This window comes from Capricornis sumatraensis, chromosome 19, assembly GCF_032405125.1.
Source record: "Capricornis sumatraensis isolate serow.1 chromosome 19, serow.2, whole genome shotgun sequence".
NCBI classification, from domain to species: domain Eukaryota; kingdom Metazoa; phylum Chordata; class Mammalia; order Artiodactyla; family Bovidae; genus Capricornis; species Capricornis sumatraensis.
This window is the reverse complement of record NC_091087.1, coordinates 35,091,438-35,109,549: the sequence shown is the minus strand read 5'-3', so window position 1 is coordinate 35,109,549 and position 18,112 is coordinate 35,091,438. Positions and strand designations below refer to the sequence as shown.

General features: G+C 52.9%; 1 protein-coding gene across 1 annotated transcript in view; it reads right to left on the bottom strand.

Moving 5' to 3' along the window:
- Positions 1 to 894: 894 nt before the first annotated feature.
- Positions 895 to 18,112, bottom strand: part of KLF13 (KLF transcription factor 13) — a 37,232-nt gene continuing 20,014 nt past the window's right edge. The window contains exon 2 of the mRNA XM_068991459.1: positions 895 to 1,184. Coding sequence (XP_068847560.1) covers positions 895 to 1,184 — 290 coding nt within the window. The remainder of the gene's footprint in view (positions 1,185 to 18,112) is intronic.

Below are 18,112 nucleotides of genomic sequence, written 5' to 3'. Positions count from 1 at the left end.
TGACACCTTTGGACATCCTTGTAGGAGGCCAGTCAGAGGACGTGGTATAATAGTGGAAGGTCCTGGCGCCTTCTGCAGGGACACAGCATCGCAAAGCCGTGTGGACATCAGACGGTGCATTGGTCTGCCCAACCCAGGATTGCATCTCTGCTTCCAGCGCTTGAGAGGGACCTGGGCAGGGTCCCCGAGGTGAGAACTGCTCCCCTTGCCCATCACGGCTTGAGGTGTCCCTTGAAGACCTCTGCATTCTTAGCCCACTGCCGCTGGGGCCAGCCTGAGGCTGGGCAGGGGGCAGGAAGAGGGAGCCGTGGGCCCTGCTCAGGGGTCTGCCCTGAAAGCACAAGGCTGGTGACCACCGCTCCATCTGCCGCCCGTGGGGAGCTCCACCTGCACTGCTCCGCCCCCAGTGTGTGCCCACACCTTAAAGGAAACTCCAGAGTGGAAATCTATGTACAGAATAAGGCGGCAGGAAGGGGGCGTCCTCACTGACCTCATGGAACATGTCCATCCCTGAGAAAGTCGGGGGGGGGGGGAGGGGCGGGGCGGGCTCAACACCACTGAATCTCACCTGCGTGGGTATGTCTCTTGTGCAATTGTGGATGGTGTTTTTTGGAATTTTTTTCATTGTGGTTTTTTTTTTTGTTTTTGTTTTTTACAAATTTGACACCTGAGGTGAAGAAAATTGTTTTTTTTCCTTGTTGTTGTTGTTGTCGTCGACTTCATAAAGTTCTCTTTTTTTCCCTCTCTTCTTATTACAAAAGGAAAAGACACGGAATCACGAGAAGTGAGAGCATCTGCTCATGGCTGTGGTGAGGAGGCGGGGCCTCAGGGCGTGGCGTGGCCTGGTGGGGGCGTGGCTTGCCACGGGCCCCGCCCCGCCCCGCGCGCAAGCGCTCAGGGCGAGCTGGCTGGGCTGATGGTGGGGCTGCTGGCGTCCGAGCGGCTGTAGTCGCTAAGCGAGCCGGTTCGCGAGCCCCCGCCGCGCCGCTGCAGCATCCCCGGGTGGAAGTTGGCGTGGCGGCGCGCGTGCTTGGTCAGGTGGTCGCTGCGCATGAAGCGCTTGTCGCAGATGGGGCAGCTGAACTTCTTTTCCCCCGTGTGTGTGCGGTAGTGCCGCGCCAGCTCATCGGAGCGCGCGAACTTCTTGTTGCAGTCCTGCCAGCTGCAGGCGAAGGGGCGCTCTCCTGCGGGCAAGAGGGCTTAGGGTCAGTCTCAGCGCACACCCTAGGCTGCCCCGCCCTCCCTGCGCCCCTTCCTTGGCGCCCCATCTCCGCCAGCCTCCATGTGGGCGCCAGCACCCTCCTGTCCCGTCCCATCTGCTTCCATCCGACCCCTCCCGGGAGTAAATGACAGGATCCCAGGTGCTGCGGCCCCCTCAAGTGCGTGCTACCCAGCAGCCTGTGTTGGGTCAGCTGTGCCTGAGCGGTGGGAAGCACAGGCTGGTCCCTGGGCTCTAAGAATGGGAGCTGGGATAGGGGAAGGCTCCGGGAGAGCTCGCAAGCCAGCAAGTTTGGCCACATCACCCTGACCCCAAAGATCACCGTAACCCCACGGAAGCCCTAACTTCAGAGCCTCAAATCCTGCAGGATCTGCAGACAGTTTGCCCACCTCAGCACCCAGCCATTCAAACCCTCTGCAATCTCCTCATCTGTATTATGAACAGGTCAGGACAGACAGTTTTCTGGGACTAAGAGTCTGTTTATGGGCTTCCCAGGTGGTGCAGTGGTAAAAAGAGTGTGCCTGCCAATGGAGGAGATGCAAGAGATGCAGGTTAGATCCCTGGGTCAGGAGGATCCCTTGAAGGAGGAAATGACAACCCCCTCCAGTATTCTTGCCTGGAACATTCCATGGACAGAGGAGCCTGGTGGGCTACAGTCCATGAGGTTGCAAAGAGTCGGACATGGCTGAGCATGCAGGCACTGGCCAAGAGACCGACTGCGGCTCCAGCTAGAGTCTGCTGCTGTTCCTCTCTGAGAAGTTCCAACCTGGCTAACAGTCAGCAGAGGAGACTGGGGGTGACACCCAAGAGAGGAAGGGGAGGACAGCTTAGAGCAAGAGGCAGGCCAGCCTTCACCCAGGCAAACTCTGAACCACACACAAAATAGGCATTAGTTGCACAGGGAGAACCAGCAGGGAGTTCCTGCACCCTAGAGGGCAGCCTCTGGCACTGGTGGTGGCCACAGAATTCCTCCTCCTGCTGTATTTCTCCCCCTCCTTCCCAGACTCTGGCCCTCAAGCTGAGAGCTGGTCTTTGAAGCCCTTCCATCAGGGCTCAACGGAGGAAATTGACACTGCCCACCCCCAATGAGGCCATCAACCTTAAATACAAACAGACACCCAAAGATGGCCAGGCAGCCAAGGAAAACCAGTGGCACGAAAGGGCAAGGCCAACAGCAACAAAACCACTGACTCCAGAGGAAAAAGAGTGAAGCCAGGAAACAGAAGAGAATATTAACCTAAAAATCCTGACTAGCATTCTCAAGATATTTCAGACAAAATTTTATGCGTAAACAGGATACCATAAAAAGGAAGTTCAGAGTACAGAGAATAAGTGTTTAAAAATTGAGAGTATTGTTGCCCAAACAAAAATCTCATAGGAAAACTAGAAACATACTCAAGCAAATATCCCAGGAAAATAGAAAAAAACAAACAAAAAACCAGAAACAGCTCTAGAAAATATGGGAATGTTGCGGTGTTCTCTGTCTCCTAGCAGCGCTGAAGCTAAGCTCTGTATGGCTCTGTATGCTCTCCTTACTGACTTTGTTTTGGGTAGAAGGGTGTGTGGGCAGGGGGTTCACAATCAAGCAGGCAAGCAAACCACTTCCCATCTGATAGTTACAAACAGCAGGAGGTCACAGTTCAGAGTCACAGGGAATTGATCCTGTGGGTGCAACATCTAACAGAAGACATTATTGAGTAAAAGAACAGAAAAAAATGGAGGAGAGGAAATCACCAAAGATACAATAGAATAGGATCTGTCAGCTGTTGCGAAGAGCCAACTCACTGGAAAAGACCCTGATGCTGGGAAAGACTGAGGGCAGGAGGAAAACGGGGCAACAGAGGATGAGATGGTTGGATGGCATCATCAACTCAACGGACATGAGTTTGAGCAAACTCCGGGAGATGGTGAAGGACAGGGAAGCCTACTGTGCTCCAGTTCATGGGGTTGTAAAGAGTCGGACACTAATGAGTGACTGAACAACCACAGCAATGTGTTACAGTAAAAGAAGGAGACAGGAAACTAACATGGAAAGGGTTATCATAGAGGTGGGCGGAATAGTGAACAAAGGGTCCTGCCAAGAGTATCTGCAATGTTAGAACACTAGAAGAGACTGCAGAACTTACTTGAGAGAAAGGGGAGAAGCAGGTCACCTGAGAGGGAAAGAGGCTGGGACAGACAGCAGCCGTCTCATAAGCCGCACTAGATGACAGATCAACAGATCCTCCCAAGAGTACCTCTCACACACTAGCAAAAATAAGAAGAAAAGGAGAAGCCAGGGAAGTGAGTGAACAATGAAGGGTCATCTCCGGACAGGAGTGAAGGAAGAGACCTGATGGGGCACTGGAGCTGTGGGCCAGGAATCACACAAGGAAGTTTACAAGAAAGGGAGTTCCACACACCAGAGAGTATAGTTAAGAGGCTGAATGAATTTCAGGATGCAGTGAAAGCACATAGTATTCTTTGGTTAAAAGAAAAAAGAGGCAATTAGAAACTCCAGGAAAAAGAGAAGGCATACAAGAAAATTGTCTAAATTAGAAGTAAACTAAAAAGCCAAACAAGGTGACTTCCCTGGTGGTCTAGTGGTTAAGACTCAGTGCTTCCACTGCAGGGGACACAGGTTCGATCCCTGGTCAGGGAACTAAAATCCCACATGATGAAAACATTTTTAACTTAAAAAAAAAGAAAAAAGTTCAAATTCTATCCTAGCAGAATTACAGCACACAGTTGTTATAAAGTACTTGGAAAGGTCCAGCACAGGATATGGTGGTGTCCTTCACATGACCAGTGCTGAGCCTCAAGGTGAGGCTCGGCCCCTCTCTCCACTATGTACTGTCTTAAGGCCTCAGACAAGTCCCTCACTGCCCGCCATGGGGTAAAGAGTGCCCCCACCAAAAATATATCCAAGTGCTTACCCCTGGAAGATGGCAATGTGACCTTATTTGGGAAAAATGTCTTTCCAGATACGATAAGGTACAGATCATGAGAAGAGATCACAAAGACCAGAAGAGAAGGAAAAGGACTCCAAAGAATGATGGGCCCGTAAGCCAAGGGACTCGGTATCTGGGGTGGCCACCAGACACTGGGGGAGAGAACTGACACTGCCGACACCTTGATTGCAGACTGCTGCCCTCCACAGTGAGAGAGCACACTTCTGTTGTGGGTGTTCAAGCCACCCAGCTTGTGGTAACTGGTTACAACAGCCACAGGAAATGAACACAGTGCCCCATCTTCATAGTGAGGTGGTGATTCTACAGGACTGAACTCAAGCAGCCCTTGGCACTGGGCCTGGTACATGCCCAGTGATGACTCCTGAGATGCTATTGTCACTTTTATCTATTATTTTTATCAACTAGTCTTCTCAGATTTGGGCCTGCTTGGAGGAGCCAGGGGTTGGGGGCACAGAACCAACCCAAAGTCACACTCAGCCTTGCTTCCTAATAAGCCGCTCTGTCCTCATTGGGACCTTGTCCTTTTCAGGGTCCTTCTGCTTGCAACTCTGAGAGGATCCTTAGGTGGATATAATTAGAGAGGGTTTCATGATCCCAGGGCAGCAGGGAGGGGTGACATTCAGCAGGACAGAGTGCTGGTGCCTGGCAGCCTGGTGGCAGCAGGTGGGAGGGTCCAGCATCACCACTCAGCCAGCCAGCAGCCCTCAGCCTGCCCAGGTATCAGCAGCACGATGGAGTACAAACATAATGCCTGGCCCTGGGGATGTGGGTGTGATGCCCACAGACACAGCTCTCCCTGCTCCCTTCTCTATTCCTCCAGCAGCCTGTTCCCAGAGGCCAATAAGCCAGTCCATAGACAGACAGATAAACCATTCAGAAGTTATGATTCATGCTGGCTTCGAGCGGCACTGGGTCTGGCTCAGCTGGCCTCTGAGTGGTGACATTCAAGCGGCACCCAGGAGGTGGACCAGAAGCGTGGGGCAAAGGCAGCACGGACGGGAGTCCTCCCCAACAGCGCTGCTCACCCTTTTAGGAAGGGTGAGAGGGAGCTTCCCTCCCAGGGAGGGAGCTTTTGTTCACCTGGGTTATGTCCATCGACATTTATCACAGAAATTAAAACAAAATATTTAAACTCAAGCACACATTCCAGTAGCTGTCAGAGGGGTGATGTCACCATACATCACACAGCCTCTGAGATATTCCACTGTATTCTTTTGAGAGAATAAAGAACAAATAATGTTACTGTTATGAAAATAGTTCTGACCTTACAGCTCCCTGGAAGGGTCTGCAGTACCTGCAGGTGTCTCTGGGCCTCACTTTGAAAACCTCTGGAGGGTGGGGCTCCGGAAACTGGCCCCAGGTGGCATGGTGGCTGAGCTGAATGTGTGTGTATGTGAGGGGTGTACCCAGAGTCGGGCGGTAGGCCAGCAGACCCAGGTCGGGCCGGGGGGGACGGTCCACCCATGCACTAAGTAAAGCCGAGAGGAAACCAAGCTCAAGTTCTGCACCTGCCTCCTCCTAGGATGTAATCAGGACACAGGAGCGGTACCGCGAGCTACCACCGGAGGGCGCTCGGCCCAGCGCAGAAAGGACTCAGACCCCAGACCCCTGAAGGGAGTCCAGGTCTCCTGCAGCCTCTCTGCTCACCACCCCCAACTTCAGAAGCCAGGAGGGCGGCAGGTATGTGGGCCGAGGGGGCCATAGGACAGGAGGACGAGAGACCTTGTGAAGAGAGGCAGGGTGACAGCAAAGGGACTGGATGCTCAGGGAGGAGAGAGGTAAACTGGAGGAGGGCCAGGGTGATAGTGAAGGGCCTTCGAGATCCACGGACTGGGGTAGAGTCCTATCACGATAGAGGGGTGGGTACCCGCCAGTGAATGCTAGGCCCCAAGGAGCCAGGACTGAGGGACGAGGGTAACGGTGGAGGCAGGTTGAGGACCTGCGGATGCTGATCCTTGGGGATGTAGTGTGGGGACGAGGTGGGGGGCCGAGCCTGGCGGTGTGCAGTTGCGGGGAACACGGTCCCGCAGTGAGCGGATCGTGGGGGTGGGGTAGGGGCACGCAGGGCGGGGGTTACATAAATGTTCCCTGGCGCCCTGCGAGGCAGCCGAAAGCGGTTGCCTCATCTTATCAGGGAACAGGGCGTCCCACACTCTTGCCCAAGCCGCAGGCCTGGGCGGGGACAGCGTGTTCTTTCTGAGAAGCCACAAGAGGCCGGGCGGGAGCCCAGGGCTCTCCTCGCCCAACCCCCGCAACGGCGCCACGCCCCGGGGCCCGTCTTGCGCAGGTGCAGCCGCGCTCACTAGTGCGCATGCTCCGCTCGGACGGGTCCAGAGACCGCCTCCCGTTTGCCCTCCGTCAAGGGCGTGTGCGCCCCGTGACCTCACTCGGCCCATCCTACCTCGGCCAAACTTGCCAGCCTCCACAGAGTGAGGGAGGTGCTGGCTCCAAGAGCAACTACGTCATGGTTCTTTTCTGTGTGTGAGCCCCTGGTGGGCAGTCGAGGCAGTGGTGGTGCCCTGAGCCAGGACCAGCGCCGCGCCTGCAGACCAGGGCCCCTTCTGGGCAGTGAGTGCTGGGCTCTACCGGCCCCGGCTTCGGGGAGCCTGGGGAAGGGAGAAGGGAAGAGAAGTCTGACCTGGGGCCCCGGGACAGAAAAGCAGGTGGTCCAGGGGTGCCTAGATCCACAAGAGCACACCTCGGTGAGCACACGGCATCTGTGCGGGTATGTGGAGGATGATGGGGGAGGGGCAGGGCTGGTCCAGTCAGAGGGAGGCAGGGGCAGAGGCCTCCATAGAGAAACAGCTGCTCCCAGGCTCCAGTTACTGGCTGCCAGCAAGCGGCCTGTCATTCATCAATAGATCGCTCCAATCTGTGGTCTCCGGCATGTGTCCGCTTCCAGTTCCTAACCTCAAAACGGCCACGTTCTTCACTCCTGGGAGGCCTGCTTTCCCTCCCACTCCGGGCATCTCAGCAGATGGCTGACCACTGGGGCCGATCAATTGCCAGCCTCCGAAGAAAGCCAGACCGGCAGCCTCAGGGTCAACAGAAAGGCCTGTTCTCTGAGGGGGGAGCTGACTTCTATCTTCTTTAGGAGACCATTCGGCTCCTCTGCTGGTGTCTTACAAACCCACATGGAGCTGACACTTGGATGCCTGTGTCCTGGGGAGTCCAGGCTGGAAGCTCTTACCTACCAATGTACAGGTGAGGGAGGTGACGCCCAGGAGAGAGAACTGCCACTTGGTGGGATCCCCCTTGCTCTGGGACTCAGCAGGCAGAAGCAGTGATTTCTGCCTGGAAGCTGCCCCTGCAGAGGTCAGCGCCTGCCCCTCTCCAGCACCTGCACTCCTGCTCATTTGTCTGGGCTGCATCTCACAGTAACTGTGAAGGTTTAGTGTAAGAACACACATGTGTTCTGAGAAGATAGGCGGTAATCATGGGCGGAGCTCCTGGGAGCGTCCCTGGCTAGACAACCAGCCAGTGCTCATTTCTGCCGAAACTGCCTGGCCCTGCCTGGGGTGCTGCTCTCCTTCAGCAATGCTGTGGTGCATGCATGTGGCTCATCACACGCTCCTGTGCACTCTTGCACATGCCAGGGCTGGCAGGACATGAAGGGAGGTGGTAACTGGCTGGAGACTGCTACACACAGCCTGGGGGCTCGAGTTAAACAAGCAAATCTGCCTTCTGCAGACCCGTGTGTCTCCACGTTTGTACAGTGGGTGCAGGTGTATTTTTTAAAAATATGTATTTGGCTGCGTTGGGTCTTAGCTGCAGCTCAAGGGCTTGGCATGTGGGATCTTAGTTCCCTGACCAGGAATCAAACCTGTGTCCCCTGCATTGGAGAGTGGATTCTTTTTTTTGGGGGGGGTGGTCTCACAGGTATGTTTATTCAGGACCGAGGGCAACGGCACCACGGCACGTCAACACGGGGTCCCACGTTCCCAGAGCACAGCCAGGGCGACGTCCCGTCCGCGGAAAGCTGGTTAATGATGACCATGAGTTGGCACAGGGCTGGGAAGCTTTTAAGGCTTTACTTCTTTTATCAGCACTCCTGATTTTATAAACGATATAGGCCATCAACCCCGTTCCTACCCAAATCTCCTGGTAAACTGGGGTATAGTAGTGTTTCATGGGGATCCAAACTTTCTTAATAAGACTCTGAAGCATCTCGGCCAAGGACCAGAGGCTCAGGAAGCCCCAACTCAGAACTGCAGACTTGGAAAGGTCTGGACAGTGGATTCTTAACCACTAGACTCCCAAGGAACTCCCGATGCAGGTGTACTTTTAAAGTAGGCATTCTGGGTTGTTGTTTGCCTTGCTTTGTTTTGGAATAGGGTAACTTGGTCCTAAAATTCATGTAGAAAAATAGAAATAGCAAAAAAAAAAAAAAAAACCCTCTGAAAAATAATATTGAAGTGGGGGGAATGACCACATCTACCATGCCATTCGTTGTACAGGCTGCTGACTAGCAGTAGAGCACAGCAGAAATGCCTGGACAAGATTCTAGGACCATGGAAATTATGGAGCAGAAAATGACATCTAAGGCAGGGTTCAAGGGATAGGGTCCAAAAATGTCTTACTCAGGATAACTAAGTAACAATTACCTCTTGCTTCATACCTTAAACCAGGATAAACTCTGAAAGGGTCAAAGATTTAAATGGGAAAAGTAAAACCACAGATGTTTTAGGGGAAAACATGAGAGAACATTCCTTTTAAATGCTAGAAGTTCTTCTATGAATCAAAATCTAGATGCCATAAATGAAAAGACTGATAAATTTGACTACAAAAGTATAAAATACATCTCCATAAACAAAGTCACAAGGAAAGGCAAAAAATAAGTAACTGAGAAAAATGTATCTGCAGCTCTTGTTACAAAGGACTAATTTCCAATACTGGAAGAGATGACAGAAATTAAAAGGAAAACATAACACCCAATAGAAAAATGAGGAGGGCACTAACTGACAGTTCATCAACAGGAGGTACAATGACTCCTGATCATCCAAAAAGATGCTCAATACTGCCCATCAGGAGACAGATACAAGCGAAACCCCAGACACTCCCCTTCTTACCTATGAGGGTGCTGAGACAGTGGGAGCTGGCACGCTTTATTGATAGAAGTACATACTGCCACCAGCTCTGCAGAGGACAGCCTGGCAATGACTACTCAAATGACAGACCTGTGTATCCTTTGAACTCACAATGCAACTTGGGGGAACTATCCTGCAGACTACACCCGCACACCTACAAAATGGGATGTGAACTTGCTCATGCAGTGTGGCGAATGCCTCAAAACAACTCATGCTCTTCTAGGCTTTGTTACATACACTTAACAGACCCTCACACCACAGACTCCTATGAAGAAGGAGCTGAATGGGTTCTTTCTGAACTGAGATGGAAATCTCTGGGGGATGGCACTGAGTGAGAAATGCAAGCTCCCAAGCAGGACACTCAGTCTGGAGGCAAACTTTCACGTGCGTGCAGGTTTGCCTGGATCTCAGATGCTCTGGGTGGGCACCTGAGGACGCAGGACCAGCATTCTGTGGGGGCAGAAAGCTGGGCGCCAGGAGGGCAAGGACTCTGAGAACTTTCCTTGAAAAGGGACTTAAATGCCCTGGATTTTGAAACATACAGCGTGTTTACCTAAAAATAAAAACAGAAATCCGTAGCAAACTCAGAAATGGCAGCCACAAATTCTACCTTTCTACAAGTTCCCAGGGCAGGACTGGGACTCCACCCAGACTCCACAGTCTGGCTGGATGGAGAACTCTCCCTGATAAACAGTGTGACAGACCTGGTATGGCTTAAAAGACAGCAGAGATGCATTCCAACAGCAGCAGACCTGGGGTTGTAATCATGCCTGGAGGCCCCCCAGGTTCCTGCCATAAAAGTCGCTCTGTCCACTCTCCCACAGCTGACCATTTAGCATGAGCCTGGGTGGATGGGGCAGACACCAGCTGCCACCCATCCTCCTCTTGCAACCCAGGAGAGTTCATCCCACTGCCAGGATGAAAACCCCAAGTTCAAGGCAGGAGAATGGGAGTCCTTTGCCAGGGCAGGAAAGAGGCAGGGACTGGGTGTCCTGTGCAGGCTCCTGGGAAAGGTTTTCCTCCTGGACCAAAAAAGACAGGATATGGGCAGGGCGTGTGTGGGATGGGGGAGCAGGAATAGCAATGGAAAAACCTCTGAGGTGGGGAAGACCTTGGGGTGACAACGGTCAGCAGTAGCTGCACAGAAGTCCTCGGAGACTCCCACGGGGACCAGACTGCTCCTTGATACAGATGAGCCAACCTGGGGCCCCACACTACCCACCAGGGCCCCAGGGGGCGGGGCACACCACACCCTTCTCTCAGGCAGAGGCTATGCAAGCACTCTGGCCCTACTTCCTCTTCCTGTGTCCCCTCCCCCAGCCCTCAGCCCTCAGGTTCCTCCCCGTGTGCCTCCTGGGTGGGCCTCGCAGGCAGGGAACCAGTCCCTAAGGTGCATGGGCGTCGGTACACCATTCAGGACCGCACCCACCCCAAGAGGCAGGTGGGGGGTCAGGATGAACCATCTGTAAAATGGGGCCTGAGGTCAAATGTCAGAATGGCCTCACCCAACTCACAGGAGGGGATGGCATGTCAGGACTGCCTCCCTCCCCACCATGGACCAGGCTTGGCTATGGCCAGCCACCCATGCTGACCCTGGCCAATAACATCCGGGTTGACAGCAGAAGAGGAACCCTGGAAGCCACCGCCCATCATCCAGACAGCCTGGGGAGCCACACCTGACCCAGCACAACCACCTTTCCCACAGAGCCACAAAGCTCCCCTTCGGCTCCTCAGGGTAGGGCCGGCAGACCCCTAATCCTGGGCAAGGGCGTCCCTGTTGGCACCCACCATGTGGAAGGAGTCAGGCTGCTCCCTTCCCTGAGAGGCTGGTCTGTCTGTCTGCAAGGCCTGAGCGCCCAGAAGCTGCACCCTCAAAACCTGAGCCTGGGCTATGCCTCCAGGCCTGGTGCCTACAGCCAGCCTATTCCAGGGACAAGAAGTAGGCCGTTTCCCTTAGAGAAAAACAGTCACGAGGCTCGAAGAGAACAGAGCCAAACGGTGGACTTTTCAGAGGTGACTTCATAAAACAAGTAAATCAGAATAAAAACAAGTAAGCCATTTTACTATCATCTGAAAATGCTTTTGGTTTTTGAGGGAGCAGATGCAAAAAAAAAAAAAAAAAAAAAAAAATCCTGTCACTGACCTACTTCTGCTACGACAGTTGGGAGACTCAGAGGACCTACCCAAGATGCTCAGGAAGGAGCCCAGGTCACCAGACTCGCCAGTGTCTGGCCAGCCTCGGTCACATGGGGTAGTTACACCCGATTCTGTTTGCTGGAGCAGAAGCCATAGCAGGAATTCAGGGGCATTGCCCTGCCGCAAGCCTGGGTGCTAGTCAGCACATCAGGCTGCACACACGGAGTGGGAGGCCACCCGTTGCCCGCCCCCCCAACTCTCCTGGTCTTCTCCCTTCCTGAAGATATACATGCTGTCTGGGGAGAAGTGCCCTCCTGGGAGCCTACCAGATCCAGGGAGAAAGGCTGGCCCTTCTCCACACACCCTGCCTGGCCCTCTGCCTTTCTCTGGCCCATCCTGGAGCAGGTTTCCAAGGGACCTGGGCCAGGAAGGAGAGCAGAAGCCACTCTGCAGCCCCCACTCCTGGCAGTGTCCTCAGAAGCCTTGGGCTGGGGTGCCCCCCTTCCTCTATGGCTTGGCAAGGGACTGACGCTGAGGATGGCCAGTGAAAGCTGCCCCAAGGTGGTGCTCCTTGGAGTCACCCCCCTAGGTCACCACAGCCAGGATTCATGTGTTGGGTGGGGTGGGTGGGTATGGAGCCAGCCCAGTTCTCTCTCTCGACGCCCCCTAGACAGGGATCAACTCAAACACTTCTGTCCCCACTGGCTAACCAGGAACATAGACCCGAGCAGTCAAGCCCCACTGTCCTGTGCAGGGGGAAGACATACATGCCCCAGAGCTGTCACTGCATGGAGAACCCACTGCTATCTGGGGTGACCTCATCATGCCATCACTATGGTTTTCAGCTGCACTGCTTTCTACAGTCAGAATGTAACACAATGGTGATGTACACACACATTTACACTTATCTGCATGCGTGTCTATGCTCAGCTGCTCAGTCGTGTCTGACTCTTTGCCACTCTATGGACTGTAGCCAGCCAGGCTCCTCTGTCCATGAAATTCTCCAGGCTAGAATACTGGAGTGGGTTGCCATTTCCTCCTCCAGGGGATCTTCCTGACCCAGGGATCCAACCCAGGTCTTCTGCATTTCCTGTATTGCAGGCAGATTCTTAACCCACTGAACCACGGGGGATCAACAAACTTAACAGATATTTCAGACTTGGGCCCGTCTCCGTGGAAGCCAGCACCCAGGCCTCTGCTGAGGGAGTAGTACTCACCGACACACGTGGGTGCACATGCCTGTGAAGGTCAGAAGGACTACACACCAGGCATTTCAGAAAGGTCTTTTTCCTGCTTTTGCTAAGGGTTACAAAACACATTTGAAAATTTCTGTACCCAAGGTCCCCTTTCTAACAGCGAGAATAAAATACCAATGGTTCCTACCAGCAGGCAGCCAGCAGCCACTCCAGACAAGGGCTTGAGTCCATCTCCGTGTGTCACACACGTACTCGACTCACATCCCTGTACCTTTCCTGAAGGGGCAGGCTGGGTGAGGTGTGTCACCTCCCCCGCTCCCCCAAATGCTTCCAGAGCCCAGCCTGCTCCACACAGGGGATCTCCTCCAGGGGATGTAATGCCATGAACAACTCATGTGAGCTGAACCCCAAGAACAGATGATTCCATCTCTTTCCTCTCTGTTCTGGTGGTCATGTCACTAACTGCCTCCAAAGGGAGCCCACCAGTGTCTTCCCTGAGCTGAGGGGAGCAGCTCCGTCAAGGCCCAGCCCTCTCCCTGCCGTCTCAGAAGGAGAATCCTCCCGCCTTAGGAGCAGTGTGCCGTCAACAGCCTGTCTGGGAGTCTGTGATTGGTGGCACCCCAGCCCGAGCCCAGGAATCACATTTCAGTCAGTTTCATTGGAGATCTTCTCAAACATCCCAGAAAGGTGAGGACATGTGTTTAGGATCCACAAGTAAAGACCCAGCTTTACTCACTTGATAAAAATATTCTTCATGTAAGGCTAATCAAAAGTAAAGTAGGACTGAGGCTTCCCTGGTAGTCCAGTGGTTAAGAGTCTGCCGGCCAATACAGGGGACAAGTGCTCAATCCCGGGTCCAGGAAGATCCCACATGCTGTGCTGCAACTAAGCTGGTGAGTCACTACTGCTGAGCCCGTGTGCCTATAGCCTGTGCTCCACAACAAAAGAAGCTTCCGCTTGCCACAACTAGAGAAAACCCACTCGCAGCAATGAAGACCCAGTGCACCCCCTGCAAGTAAATAAAAAGTAAGTAAAGGGAACTCATATCCAAAATATACAAAGAATGTTAAAATCTCAACAATAAGCGAACACTTGATTGTATAATAATACTGATGAGAGACCCAAACTCAACTATCAAAGATGCACAAATGGCAAATGCTATGTGAAAAGTGCTCAATATCATTTGTCATCAAGGAAACCAAAGGAAAACAAGAGGATGGCACCCTACACAAGTGTGTGTGTGTTCAGTCGTGTCCTACTCTTTGCAACCCCTATGGACTGTAGCCCTCCAGGCTCCTCTGTCCATGGTGATTCTCCACGCAAGAATACTGGAGTGGGTTGCCATACCCTTCTCCAGGGGATCTTCCCGCATCTCTTATGTCTCCTGCATTGGTAGGTAGGTTCTTTACCACTAGCCCCACCTGGGAAGCCCATACACAAATGAGAGCAGCTAAAATCCAAAAAAACTGACCTTGCTGGTGGAGCAGCTGAAACTTGTTTGCTACTGGTGACAATGCAACGTGGGATGGTCATTTTACAAGATGGCTGGGAAGTTTCTTAAGAAGTTAAACACAGACTCACTAGACAAGGCAGCAGTCCCACTCCTAGGCATTCATCAGGGGAATTCACCATCAGCCAGCACTGGCAGTCGGCACTTTCAGTGGGTGAGGGGGTTAACAAAAGCTGCATCCACACAGTGGGGCACAATTCAGCCACAAAACAGAAGGAACTACTGGTTAAGTGGACGCGGCTGAAATCCAACTTGCTACGAAGAAGAAGCTAGACCCCTAAGTCTATACATTGTATGATTACTCATATGACATTCCGCCAAAGGCAAAACTGTAAGGACAGAAAACGTACCAGGGGTTGGAGGGCTGTGGCCGACCACAGAGCGGAATTTTTAGGGCGATGGGACTTTTCTGCCTGGTACTGGGAGGGTGGCTACAGACTCTCTGCTTTGCCAAAACCTATAGACTGGACTTCAACAAGAATGTACTGGAATGTTTGTAAATGTTTAGCCTGGAGAGAAGGCTGGAGATCCCAGGATGGGGGCTGGCTGGGACAATAGACACCAGCCATATTAACAAACACATGGTGTCTGGGTGGGTGGGGAGACAGGGACAAGGAAGGAGGCCGCACTTCAACAGAGCTCCAGTCTCTTAGAGGAGAATCCAGGGCAGACCATCCCAAAGTGCTTCACATGTGCTCCAGGGCTGAACAAACAGGTGGATGCAAGGCAGGGGGAGGGAGCCTGGGTCTTGCTGTCAGAGAGGCAACAGCCTCTGGACCAGGGGAGGCAGTGAGTCCTTCCTGGGGGATGGGGGAGGGATACCCCCAAATCTGAGATGGTGTGAACTCATGCTCAGTCCTGTGTTCACACAGAGAGCTAAGTGAGTGAAGACTGTGGGCGAGGACACATCCTGGCTCGTCCACCAGGAAGGGCAAGAAGCAGTGACACCCCCGGGAACAAGGAACACCCGTGGCACCTAGATCTTGGTCTCCAAATACCACTTTACAACAAACATAAATGGGGATCCTTGGAGACATGGCTCACTCTGGGACTGGAGTGATAAACATACAAGATGAGCCAGAAGCAGCTTGTAATGCCAGACAGTGAAGAAGTGCATGGAAGTCAGCATGACAGGGGCAAGGGACCCAGAAGCCAACCTGACCTGGCCCTGGCCAAGGCTGGAATGTTTGAGTTAACAAAGTACATACCAGCTGTCGCTCTCCTACCAATATAAAGTGATTAGAAGAACCCTTCTAGGAAACGACAGCCCACTCCGGTATTCTTGCCTGTGAAATCCCATGGACAGAGTCTGAACCTGGTGGGCTATAGTCCGTGGGGTTGCAAACAGTCAGACATGAGTGACTGAGCACAGAAGAGCACTCCTTCTCTATGGTGTTTTTCCCCCAAAGCCATAACCCCAGTCTCACTCCAAGAAAAACATCAGACAAATGCAAACTGAGAGACATTCAACACAATCCCTGGCCACCACCCCTCACAATGGTCAAGGTCAAGGGAAACAAGGGAAGTCTGGGAACCTGTCCCAGTCGAGAGAAGCCCAGGAGAGCTGACTACTATAGTAGTTAGACAGTGAATTACAGAAAACTCTGCAGTCACATTGTGGGATCATGACAGCAGTGACTTCTTTCTAACTTTTTATTCTGGGTTAGACTATGGCGATTAACAACGTTATGATAGTTTCAGGTGGACAGCAAAGGGACTCAGCCATACATATACATGTATCCATTCTCACCCCCAAATTCCCCTCTCATCCAGGCTACCTGAGATGAGAAGTCAGGTATTTCTGAGAAGTCAGTCAGTACTTCTTAGATAGTGCAAAGGACTAATACAGCCCCACTTGTTGGGGAATAAAGTAAATGCTGGTGAAAGTGAGAGATTTCCAAGGTTCCTCAGATGTGTTAGGAGGACTGGTTCACACAGTGGCTACCTTTGCCAGCCAGATACTTCCCTGCTGAATGCTTGCCCATTCCAAGAATGAATGTGCAGGAACTGCCCAGTGGTGACTGTGGCAGAAACAGCCAAGTGCCCAATATCCCAGCACCTGCTATCTGGGTCTTCTTTTCTCTAGATGACATAACTTTCGCTTCTGCAGCAACAATGCACCAGGGGAAAATGCTTCCAGCCTGACTCCCTTGCAGCTACAATGGGCTTTGGGAACTGATTCTGCCCAGTTTGTTGTAGTTGTTCAGTCACTAAGTCATGTCCAACTCTTTGCGACCCCATCGACTGCAGCAGGCCAGGCTTCCCTGTCCTTCACTATCTCCCTGAGTTTGCTCAAACTCATGTCCATTGAGTTAGTTATGCCATCCAACCATCTCATTCTCTGTCACCTCCTCCTCCTGCCCTCAATCTTTCCTAGCATCAGGGTCTTTTCCAATGAGTTGGCTGCTTGCATCATGTGGCCAAAGTATTGGAGCTTCAGCTTCAGCATCAGTCCTTCCAATGAATATTCAGGGCTGATTTCTGGTGACTGAGTTCTAGATAAACCACTGGGTGCATTTTCATGATAGAGGGGGGTATATGCACTCTGCCTTTCATACTTGCCTGGACCATGTCCTCCCTACATGGACCGAGTCCTCCCCACCCACAATGTGGGTTCCAACGCTGGAGGACCACCAGGGTTATACCATCACTGGCCTCAGGGACAGCACTCTCCTCTTCCTCAATGACTGCCTCCTTGTGCACCCTGAGAAGACTTCTGGCTGGGGCTCTAGCTGTCCCTCCTGGATAACATCTCTGGACAAGAGTAAAAGGAGGGCCCTAGCTGACCAGCTGGACATTATGGCCCAAGGCAGCAGTGGCACCTGTGAGAGGAAGGGGTTGTCCTGCCCAGTGGTGTGGCAGGTACACCCCCAGGCAGCTCCCAGCCTCTGGGCAGAATCACCACTGGCCACCAGACACATGAGAAGAGCCTCTGACGTGCGTGGCAGGCCAGAGGAAAAAGGCAGCCTGGGGGATGCAGAGGTGAGAAGAAGCAACTCCCAGAGCTGTCACTGGTGCTCAGGGGTAAGATACGGCATCTATGAAGCAAAAACAGGATGCTCCTTAAAGAGAAGAGACCCAGAAACTGAGTCTGAAAGCAAAGACACACAATACGGGGATATGGCAGAGATTAAAATCCAGTCTCAGAGTTGTCAGAGAACATGGAGACAGCACCACAGAGAAAGAGCAAAAAATGAGAAAATGGATGGCGAGAGGGCAAAGATAAGAAAATGAAAGGATCCAGGTACGGAGCCCAGAGAGCAGGAGGACAAATGGGTGAGTTGTCACCCAGGGTGGGCAAGAGTGAGGCCAAGTTCAGGAACAGAGCCTACTGGGGGGGCGGTGGGGAGGAGGATGAACCAGGTGCACCACCCCCATAGAGACTCCTGACAGAAACCACACCCACAGTTCCAAGGACAGGGGAGCGTGTCAGGTGCCAGGAGTCAAGTGGCTGCAGCCTTGCCAGCAACTACAGCAAAGGCTCAAGACTGCAAAGCAAGGCCCCCCAAACTCCAAGCTGACTAGGAGACCCAGGACCAGACATCCAGCCCAGAGGACTCAGGTGCGAGGCCAGGAGCAAAACACTGCAGATACACGAGTCTCCAGAAACAGCTGCCTGTGCCTTTCTAGGCTCCACTGAGGAGCAGAGGCTCCAAGAAACAGGGCCTAGATGGCGGCAGGTCCCAGGACAGCAGCACCACCAGTCCAGGGCCTCAGGGAGCTGGAGAGGAGTCCCCTAGAGGACAGGCTGCATGTCCCACCCTGTGCGGAGGGCCATGTGGCTGGGGGCAAGGGTTCAAAGCAGTAATATCAGCACTGAGAAAACCAGGCAGAAGGGCAACTTTTAGTTCTCAGGAAAAGAAAAGAAACGTGAGCAACACCTGGGATGCCTGCAGCATCTCTTACTCCTGAGCACTTCTGAAGGTGAGTGGGATAATACCCCAAACTGCGACTGGGCGGGAGGCAAGGTGGTCACCACCAAAGAGGCCACATGGCTGCCTTTGGATGGGTCA